The 11,522-nt window shown below is 50.7% G+C and overlaps 1 protein-coding gene across 1 annotated transcript; it reads right to left on the reverse strand.

Annotated features, from left to right (window-relative positions):
• Positions 1-1,275: 1,275 nt before the first annotated feature.
• Positions 1,276-9,012, reverse strand: LOC139269169 (calcium-binding protein P-like). Its single transcript, XM_070888270.1, has 2 exons — positions 8,970-9,012; positions 1,276-2,345 (listed from the first exon to the last, which is right to left on the reverse strand). The coding sequence occupies exons 1-2, from the start codon at positions 9,010-9,012 to the stop codon at positions 1,276-1,278; spliced, it is 1,113 nt and encodes a 370-aa protein (XP_070744371.1).
• Positions 9,013-11,522: the final 2,510 nt, after the last annotated feature.

An 11,522-nucleotide genomic window follows, 5' to 3' on the forward strand; every position in this document is an offset into this window, starting at 1 on the left:
AAGGTGTCAGCTGTGGCTCAGTGAATCAGACAGTTATGGGTTCAAGTCTCACTCCACTGATTTGAGCCCATAATGTAGGCTGACATTTACAGTGCAGTACTGCGGCAGTACTGCACTGTCGGAGGTGCCGATTTTCAGCCATTAAACCGAGGCTCCGTCTGCCCTCTTACCCTAACCCTAACCCTAGCCCTAACCCTAAATGCAGTGGTAAAAGATCCCACAGAACTATTTCGAAGAAGAGCAGGGGAGTTCTCCCTGTTGACTGGGGAAACATTTATCCGTCAGCCAACATCACTGGAAAAGATTATCTGGTCATTATCACATTGCTCTATGTGGGATTGTGCTGTTTTCCTACATTGCAACAGTGACTACACTTCAAAAGTACTTCACTGGCTGTAAAGCGTTTTGGAATATAGTGAGAACACGACAGGTGAGTTCTTTCTTTCAGATTATTATAAATGTTTCTCGATTCGAAAAGAAACCACAGAAATTGTGTTATATCAAAGGTTACGAAACAGCACAGCAGAATTACAGGAAACATTTAATGGAGTATGAATTAAGTTATGTTGTGCTGGAGGGCACTCAGTATATTAGTGGGAGATACACTGTGCATCAAAATTATGGGACAGGCAGTGATGAATGTATTTTTCTGAGTACATAAAATGCACTGAATAACCTGACCATCACCCGAGGAGCCACCTTGTCATTCCATTTTACCAGCTACATGATCGATCATTTATGTTCCAGTCAGATGTACCTTTGAAGTATCCCAGCATCCAGTGAATGCAATTCCTATATTTGAGCGGCTCTTGTAATGTTTTTTTCTCCCCTAGTGGCCGAATCCTTTCCCAGTCACAGCCTCTCTTGTGTCTCTTATGTGAAGAATACCACAATGGTCAAAGTGCTCCTCTGAACTTACCTCTCTTGCTCCTCTTAACAAGTTTTCGTCTGTTATGTATACACTTGAGAGTATGCTCACAGGTTAGTAGAGCTGTTGCATTGCGAGTGGCTTAGCCAATCACGTGATGTTCACAAGACTCAATAAAACCCCAGTCAGTTGGGTTCTAGGCCACCCCCAGGCAGTGTAGCGGCCGTCGGGATAGCAGCTCCCTAGGGAGCTCCCCTGCTAAACAGCTCGGCAACTTCCACCCTCAACCTCCCCCCTCCCACTGTCTAAACTTCCCCAAGCCCTAGCCCTAATAGACCCTAATAGAGGGTTTTAAAGACTTAAATCCCCACTCTAACCCCAACCCCACGAATCCCAAAAATTCAGGCCTACCTCAGGGCTCCCGCCACACCACACATCAGCGACTCGACGCGACCTGGGCCTCCCGGCTGGATCTCCTGTGGCGACTGGGCGGCTGGACCTGGGCCTCCCGGCTGGATCTCCTGTGGAGACTCGGCTGGACCTGGGCCTCCCGGCTGGATCTCCTGTGGCGACTGGGCGGCTGGACCTGGGCCTCCTGGCTGGATCTCCTGTGGTGACTCGGCTCGACCTAGGCCTCCCGGCTGGATCTCCTGTGCAGACTCGACGCGACCTGGGCCTCCCGGCTGGATCTCCTGTGGCGACTCGGCTCGACCTGGGCCTCCCGGCTGGATCTCCTGTGCAGACTCGACGCGACCTGGGCCTCCCGGCTGGATCTCCTGTGCAGACTCGACGCGACCTGGGCCTCCCGGCTGGATCTCCTGTGGCGACTCGGCTCGACCTGGGCCTCCCGGCTGGATCTCCTGTGGTGACTCGGCTCGACCTGGGCCTCCCGGCTGGATCTCCTGTGGCGACTCGGCTCGACCTGGGCCTCCCGGCTGGATCTCCTGTGGCGACTCAGCTCGACCTGGGCCTCCCGGCTGGATCTCCTGTGGCGACTGGGCGGCTCGACCTGGGCCTCCCGGCTGGATCTCCTGTGCAGACTCGACGCGACCTGGGCCTCCCGGCTGGATCTCCTGTGGTGACTCAGCTCGACCTGGGCCTCCCGGCTGGATCTCCTGTGGTGACTCGGCTCGACCTGGGCCTCCCGGCTGGATCTCCTGTGGCGACTCAGCTCGACCTGGGCCTCCCGGCTGGATCTCCTGTGGCAACTGGGCGGCTGGACCTGGGCCTCCCGGCTGGATCTCCTGTGCAGACTCGACGCGACCTGGGCCTCCCGGCTGGATCTCCTGTGGTGACTCAGCTCGACCTGGGCCTCCCGGCTGGATCTCCTGTGGCGACTTGGCTCGACCTGGGCCTCCCGGCTGGATCTCCTGTGGTGACTCAGCTCGACCTGGGCCTCCCGGCTGGATCTCCTGTGGCGACTCAGCTCGACCTGGGCCTCCCGGCTGGATCTCCTGTGGCGACTGGGCGGCTGGACCTGGGCCTCCCGGCTGGATCTCCTGTGGCGACTGGGCGGCTGGACCTAGCTATCGGGCCTCCACCTCCTCCCACCGCCCCCCAAATCTGGACCTCTCCTTCCCCACTGATGGCCTGGCCTCCTCTCCTCCTCCAGCACGTGGTGGGTACAATGCCTGTGACCCCCCTGCCCCCCCATTCTGAACCCCAGTAGGCCACTGACACCCCCCAATGCCTTCCCCCAACCAAGCCTTGGACCACCTACCATCAAGGGCGCTACCCAGCGCCGAGCCTGCGGCCAACACATTGTCGTAGGCAATTAGGCCCATATAGCAGTGCCTGGTCTCAAGTCGTCCTGGACCTCTTTGCCACTGGACCAAGACCTCGCTCAGTTAAGCCCGTGTGATAGCCAGTGTGCAACGACCACCCCACTTTAAAAGAAATCACGCACAGGCACTTCCACTCCTCTAACATGAAGTTCGGGACCTGGAACCCTCATGGACAACCCCAACAGCGACAGACCGGAATGCCACACCGCCATAGTTGCCCGGGAACTTAGATGCTTTGATATTGACATCACCGCCCTAAGCGAGACCTGGCGGGCAGAGGAAGGCCAGCTCAAGGAACAAGGTGGAGGTTACACCTTCTTCTGGAAAGGGAAACCAGAGGAAGAAAGCTGCCTTCATGGAGTTGGCTTCGCCATCAAAAATGAGCTGGTCGACCTCCCTGTGGGGCTAACGAATGCCTCATGACACTTCGACTCACCCTATCCCGGAACCAGTGCGCCACAGTCATCAGTGTTTACGCCCCAACACTCGATACAACAGATGAGCCCAAAGAGGGTTTTTACTCCAACCCCGAAAAATCCCTGACTACGTCCCAGCAGGTGACAAACTGATCCTCCTCAGCGACTTCAATGCCAGGTTTGGCAAGGACACAGACCTCTGGGGAGGCGTGATTGGCAGAGAGGGGATAGGGAAAGCCAACTCCAGCAGTACCCTACTCCTGACATAGAAACATAGAAAATAGGTGCAGGAGTAGGCCATTCAGCCCTTCGAGCCTGCACCACCATTCAATAAGATCATGGTTGATCATTCCCCCAGTACCCCTTTCCTGCTTTCTCTCCATACCCCTTGATCCCTTTAGCCGTAAGGGCCATATCTAACTATTTTTGAATATATCCAATGAACTGGATCAACAACTCTCTCTGCCGTAGAGAATTCCACAGGTTAACAACTCTCTGAGTGAAGAAGTTTCTCCTCATCTCAGTCCTAAATGGCTTACCCCTTATCCTTAGACTATGTCCCCTGATTCTGGGCTTCCCCAACATCAGCAACATTCTTCCTGCATCTAACATGTCCAGTCCCGTCAGAATTTTATGTTTCTATGAGATCTCCTCTCATCCTTCTAAACTTAGTGAATACAGGTCCAGTTGATCCAGTCTCTCCTCATATGTCAGTCCTGCCATCCCGGGGATCAGTCTGGTGAACCTTCGCTGCACTCCCTCAATAGCAAGAATGTCCTTCCTCAGATTAGGAGACCAAAACTGAACACAATATTCCAGGTGAGGCCTCACCAAGGCCCTGTACAACTGCAGTAAGACCTCCCTGCTCCTATACTCAAATCCCCTTGCTACGAAGGCCAACATGCCATTTGCCTTCTTCATTGCCTGCTGTACCTGCATGCCAACTTTCAATGACTGATGTACCATGACACCCAGGTCTTGTTGCACCTCCACTTTTCCTAATCTGCCACCATTCAGATAATATTCTGCCTTTGTGTTTTTGCCACCAAAATGGATAACCTCACATTTATCCACATTATACTGCATCTGCCATGCATTTGCCCACTTACCTAACCTGTCCAAGTCACCCTGCAGCCTCTTAGCGTCCTCTTCATAGCTCACACCGCCACCCAGCTTAGTGTCATCTGCAAACTTGGAGATATTACACTCAATTCCTTCATCTAAATCATTAATGTATATTGTAAATAGCTGGGGTCCCAGCACTGCGGCACCCCACTAGTCACTGCCTGCCATTCTGAAAATGACCCATTTATCCCGACTCTCTGCCTCCTGTCTGCCAACCAGTTCTCTATCCACATCAGTACATTACCTCCAATACCATGTGCTTTAATTTTGCACACCAATCTCTTGTGTGGAACCTTGTCAAAAGCTTTTGAAAGTCCAAATACACCACATCCACTGGTTCTCCCTTGTCCACTCTACCAGTTATATCCTCAAAAAATTCTCGAAGATTTGTCAAGCATGTTTTCTCTTTCATAAATCCATGCTGACTTGGACCGATTCTGTCACTGCTTTCCAAATGTGCTGCTATTTCCCCACTGCTGATGTCAGGCTAACCGGTCTATAATTACCCGTTTTCTCTCTCCCTCCTTTCTTAAAAAGTGGTGTTACATTAGCTACCCTCCACTCCATAGGAACTGATCCAGAGTCTATAAACTGTTAGAAAATGATCACCAATGCATCCACTATTTCTAGGGCTACTTCCTTAAGTACACTGGGATGCAGACTATCAGGCCCCGGGGATTTATCGGCCTTCAATTCCATCAATTTCCCTAACAGTTCCTCTTCTCACTAGACCCTAGGTCCCCTCGTATTTCCGGAAGGTTATTTGTGTCTTCTTTCATGAAGACTGAATCAAAGTATTTGTTCAACTGGCCTGCCAAAATATCTAGAGCATGAACTTGTCATCATCAACACCTTGTTCCAACAGAGGGACAAATACAAGGCATCGTGGCAACACCCTCGCTCCAAACACTGACACCTGCTCGGCTATGTCATCGTCCAAGCCAGGGATTGCAAGGAGCTGATGGTTTCTGGATGGACCACCGCCTAATCCGATCCATCATTGACATCAACATAGCCCCAAAGCGGAGGGGGCTGCAGAAGCAGGGTCGCAAAAATGTCAATGCCGGGGCACTTAAGGACCCAGCTAAGAGAGCCCTTTACAGTCAGCGCCTCACAGCTAACCTGGCATGCCTTGATGACCCCGAGACGCAGAATGCCCACAGCGCTTGGTCTGCCCTCCAGGCCTCCATAGCCAGTGCCTGCAAAGAGACGCTCGGTCACTTAACCAGGAAACACCAGGACTGGTTTGATGAGAATGATCAGGAGATTCAAGAACTAATACATTCAAGCGCAGGGCATTTCTGAGCCTCAAGCAACAACCCAACTCGGGAGCAGCAAAGCAGCATTACAGACGGCTAAAGGCTAAGGTCCAACAAAAAACCTGGGACCTAAAGAACAGATGGTGGATGGAGAAAGCACAGGAGATACAGCAGCTGGCCGACAGCCTTGATGTGCGAGGATTCTTCATCACAGTCAAGGACTCATATGTTCCAAACTCCCAATGCCCCACCCCATTCCTGGCCAAGAATGGGGAAACATTCATCAAGGACACCGAGGCAGTCAGGGCCCGCTGGAAGGAGCACTTCGAAGATCTCCTCAATCGAGAGTCTGCCTTTGACTCGAGTGTTCTCGACTCCATTCCGCAGCATGCTATCCGCCACCACCTCAGTGAGACCCCAACATTGCACGAGGTAGAAAAGGCCATCCGACAGCTAAAAAACAACAAGGCTACGTGAGCGGATGGAATCCCTGCTGAGCCACTGAAGTATGGCAGAGAGGCACTACTGGCTCGAATACACAACCTCCTCTCTCATCTGGAGGGAAGAGAGCATGCCGGGAGATCTCAGAGATGCAGTGATCATGACCACCTTTAAAACAGGGGACAAGTCCGACTGCAGCAACTACAGAGGAATCTCCCTGTTATCAGCCACTGGGAGAGTCGTCGCTAGAATCCTCCTCAACCGTCTTCTCCCCGTGGCTGAGGAGCTCCACCGGGAGTCGCAGGGCGGATTCTATCCCCTACTGGGCACCACGGACATGATTATTGCAGTGCGACAGCTGCATGAAAAATGCAGGGAACAGCGGCAGCCTTTATAGATGGCCTTCTTCGACCTTACAAAGACCTTTGACACTCAACCGCGAGGGTCTATGGAGTGTCCTCCTCTGTTTCGGATGCCCCTAAAAGTATGTCACCATCCTCCGCCTGCTCCACGACGACATTCAGGCCGTGATCCTTACCAATGGATCCATCAGAGACCCAATTCACATCCGGACCGGGGTCAAGCAGGGCTGCATCATCGCCCCAACCCTCTTCTCAATCTTCCTCGCAGCCATGCTCCACCTCACAGTTGACAAGCTCCCTGCTGGAGTGGAACTAAACTACAGAACCAGTGGGAAGTTGTTCAACCTGCGCCGTCTCCAGGCCAGGTCCAAGACCACTCCAACCTCTGTCGTCGAGCTACAGTACGCGGACGACACCTGCGTCTGTGCACACACAGAGGCTGAACTCCAGAAATAGTTGACGTATTTACTGGGGCCTTACGCTAAACATCAGTAAGACAAAGGTCCTCCACCAGTCTGTCCTCGCCACATAGCACTGCCCCCCAGACATCAAGATCCACGGCGTGGACCACTTCCCTTATCTCAGAAGCCTCTCAACAAGAGCAGGCATTGACGACGAGCTCCAACACCATCGCCAGTGCAGCCTTCGACCACCTGAGGAAAAGAGTGTTTGAAGACCAGGCCCTTAAAACTCTCACCAAGCTCATGGTTTACAGGGCCGTAGTAATACCCGCGCTCCTGTATGGCTCAGAGACATGGACCATGTACAGAAGACACCTCTCGTCGCTGGAGAAATACTAACAGCGATGTCTCCGCAAGATGCTACAAATCCCCTCGGAGGACAGACGCACCAACATTAGCGTTCTCGTCCAGGCCAACATCCCCAGCATTGAAGCACTGATCACACTTGACCAACTCCGTTGTGCAGACAACATAGTTCGCATGCCAGATATGAGACTCCCAAAGCAAGCGCTCTACTTGGAACTCGTCCATGGCAAACGAGCCAAAGGCGGGGAGAGGAAAAGTTACAAGGCCATCCTCAAAGCCTCCCTGATAAAGTGCGACATCCCCACTGACACCTGGGAGTCCCTGGCCAAAGACTGCTTAAATGGAGGAAGTGCATCCGGGAGGGCGCTGAACTCCTTGAGTATCGTCGCCGAGAGCATGCAGAAATCAAGAGCAGGCAGCGGAAGGAGCGTGCGGCAAACCAGACTTCCTGCCCATCCTTCCCCTCAACCGCTGTCTGTCCCACCTGTGACAGAGACCGTGGGTCATGTATTGGGCTGAACAACCACCTAAGAACTCATGCTAAGAGTGGAAGCAAGTCTTCCTCGGTCCCGAGGGACTGCCTTTGATGATGAGGATGAGGCCACCCACGATGAGGTATGCCGTTGTGAGCCTAGTGGATGAACTGGTAATGTGCAGTGTGATCATTGAACCTTTGTTAATAAACCAGCTCGTTCTCAATAGTAATGTTTGGCTATGAATTCTTAAGCAAAGAACCTATGAAGCTGTGGAATTCTACACTCCTCTCCATCTTTCTTCTCCCAAATCCTCAGGCATTATTTTTTATTAAAAAAAACATGCTTAACACCACCTAATCACTCCTTCCTGATTCCCCATTTCTTCTCTGTTCCTTCTTTCAGTCTCAACCATGTCCTCTGCCATGGGTCTTGGCTTCAACCCACATATCTGAAATAACAGCATATTAGACTTCTGTTCACAGTTGCAAAAACGTGGCAGATGGTGTTTAGTGTGGGGTGTGTGAGGTCATCCACTTATGAAAGACAGATCAGAGTATTTCGTAAGAGGTGAGAAACTAGGAACTAGGGGTCCAATGTCCACACACAAATCACTAAATGTTAGTGGACAGGTACAAAAAATAATTTAGTCGGCTAATGGAATATTATTGGCTTTTATCTCAACAGTTGTATAAAGCTCTGATTAGACTGTGTCTGGAGTACTGCGTTCAATTAGGATATACCGGCTTTGAAAGACATGCAGCGCAGATTCACCAGAATTACACCAGGGCTAAAAGGGTTAAATCAGGAGGACAGGTTGCACAGACTAGGCTTGAATTCCCTTGAATATAGAAGAATAATGGGTGGTCTAATCAAGGTGTTTAAGATGATTAAAGGAGTAGATGGAGAGAAACTATTTCCTCTGGTGGGGGAGTCCAGAACAAAGGGGGCATAATCTTTAAATGAGAGCTAAGCCATTCAGGGGTGATGTCAGGAAGCACTTCTTCACACAAAGGGTAACGGAAATCTTGAAGTCTCTCCCCCAAAAAGCTGTTGAGGCTGAGGAGTCAATTAAAATTTCAAAACTGAGATTGATAGATTTTGTTAGGTAAGGGTATTGAGGGATACGGAACCAAGATGGAGTTAAGGTACAGATCAGCCATGATCCAATTGAAAGGTAGAACAGGCTCGATAAGCTGAATGGCCTCCTCCTGTTCCAATGCTCCTAAGAGATGGGTTTTGAGTATGAAGGATGAGAGAGTGATAGAGAGAAAGGTGTAGAGCTTTAGGGAGGGAATTCCAGTGAATAGGAAGTAGGCGGCTGAAAGGAATAAAGGCCTAGAAATTCGGAAACGCTAAAAATCTGTCGGTGCCACCGTGGGCCGGAGTTAATGGCCGCTGAAATCAGTGGTGCTGGTAGTACCCGGATATTGGCACTGGTGGCTAATTAACATTAGCCCAGCGCTAAACTTACCATGCAAGGCCGTTTTCATATCGTTAGCACAGTTGGCAGCCATGACGTGGTCATAGTGTAATTACAGCCTTCTCTTAAAACAAGGCTGTCATTTTAGAGAGCAGTGCAGTCCCTTAATGGGGAACTGCCTTCTAAAATGAAAAACAGAAACATAATTTAAAAATAGGCAGTCTTTAGCCCTTACAGTTCAATGCCTTTTGAAAAAAGATTACCACTAAACCGTGGCTGCAGTATGGACCGCCTACAAGATGCACTGCAAAAACTCGCCAAGGCTTCTTCAACAGCATCTCCCAAACCCACGACCTTTACCATCTGGAAGGTCAAGGGCAGCAGGCACATGAGAACACCATCATCTCCACGTCCCCCTCCAAGTTACACACCATCCTGACTTGGAAATATATCGCCGTTCCTTCATCATTGCTGGGTCAAAATCCTGGAACTCCCTCCCTAACACCACTGTGGGAGTACCTTCACCACACGGACTGCAGCAGTTCAAGAAGGTGGCTCACCACCATCTTCTCAGGGGCATTAGGGATGGGCAATAAATGCTGGCCTTGCCAGCGACGCCCATATCCCATGAACAAATTTTTAAGAAAGAATTCCCAAATGGGAGTCTTCAGCTATTAAAACTGAATTGCCTTCTGCACCTAAAAAGAAATGGGAAAAGTGCTTCAGCACTAACACAAATGGCTGAGCAAGTCAGGGAAGAACCATCCAGGGTGTTGCATGCAGCACTCCAGATTTGTGCAGGGGGTCATAGAAACATAGAAACATAGAAAATAGGTGCAGGAGTAGGCCATTCGGCCCTTCAAGCCTGCACCGCCATTCAATATGATCATGGCTGGTCATGCAACCTCAGTACTCCACTCCGCCTTCTCTCCATACCCCCTGATCCCTTTAGCCGTAAGGCCACATCTAACTTCCTTTTGAATATGCGCAGTGAACTGGACTCAACAACTTTCTGTAGCAGAGAATTCCACAGGTTCACAACTCTCTGGGTGAAAAAGTTTCTCCTCATGTCGGTCCTATATGGTGTACCACTTATCTTTAGACTGTCAACACTGCAAGAGATGTCCTCTACCCACAAGGGCCAGGAGGCACTCCAGAAAGAACGATGTAGACCACATCACCGAGGCCATCACTGCCTGCAGTGTCGCCCCCACCATCTGGCTCCAGTGCACAAATAAGCTTCATGACTTCAGACAACCGGTTAAGGTCAGTGAGTGCATCTTCAAAATCCGTCTCCTACCAAGTGCACCATTAGCCTCACACACTGCTCAATGCACAACACCCCCGCCTCCCCCCCAATCACTCACCTACCAACCATTTGTACCAAACAACAGGCACACCTCATATCCCTAGCTTGACCTCACGTACTTGGAGGAGACAGTGCTGGCCATTCTTTGCAAGGGCATGGCTGGGCCCTTGGCCAGTGGCGGGGCTGAAAGGATACAAGATGCTGGCATACTCTGAAGTTATCCTCCTTCTCGCATGCACCACTTGCTTTTTCCGTGCTCCTCTCACCACAACTCCACCCTCATGCCTTCCTCATTTCACACACACAGGAAATGCAGCCTGCCCAGCTAGTGGTTGACCAAGAAGAGGGAGAGGGGAGTGAAGAAGAAGAAGAAACACCGTCACTTGATTTCACACTCCCAGCCACCAGCTCCTCAAGTTTGACCAACAAGGCCATCTGCAGTGTCCCCCAATGAAGGTCAGCAGCCTTCCACCAGACATGCTGCAGCCCCTGGGGTAGCACTGCGTGACATCAGTTGGATAGGCAGAGGCACAGACAAGACAGTCATTAAGGGAATGCACATGGGGAAGGAGTTGACTTCTTGATGTCATGCTGGATCGATAGTTGTATAAAGTTGGATTGGAAAGTCTGCTTTGTGGTGGCTTTTATTTTAGCATTGTGGCCAAGAGGATGCTGTGGTGATCAGTAACAGGGGGAAGGGAAGATGTGGGGCTAATGTTGAAAAGGGAACTAGGGTTATGGTCACTGGTACCGCAGATGGATGATTCTATCCCGGCCAGAAAGGGGCTGTCTGGGATGCATCCTTCCTTTTGATTCCTCCACTTCTGTTTCCTCCTCTTTGGCTTCTTCCTCTTCTACATCTTCTTCCCTCTGCGAGCTGATGTTGAAAATCTGAAATAAAAGCATAAAATGCTGGAGATACTCAGCAGGTCAGGCAGCATCTCAACCTGAAACATTAACTCTGTCTCTCTCGCCGCTGAGTATTTCCAACATTTTCTGTCTTTCCGGAGGCCTTCCTTTACCATCTGAAACCTTGAAAGTGTCCAGCAGCACTCACTGCACACTGAAAAAAGTTTTAACATGAACTGCACCAAGCCACTGCTTCAATAATTATAACAAATCCAGTCCAAAATCTTAACTGCATCTTACTGAAAGATGTGTTGAACCTTCAGGAAGTGCCGACAATGAACCTGTCAGCCTGCTACACACTCACTTTTCAGAGTAAGCTTAGGACCCAGCACTAAGTTCAGCGCTAAGGTTTAAGTTTGCAGAACGCGATGTTAGTGGTGTCACGC

This window comes from Pristiophorus japonicus, chromosome 8, assembly GCF_044704955.1.
Source record: "Pristiophorus japonicus isolate sPriJap1 chromosome 8, sPriJap1.hap1, whole genome shotgun sequence".
NCBI lineage: Eukaryota > Metazoa > Chordata > Chondrichthyes > Pristiophoridae > Pristiophorus > Pristiophorus japonicus.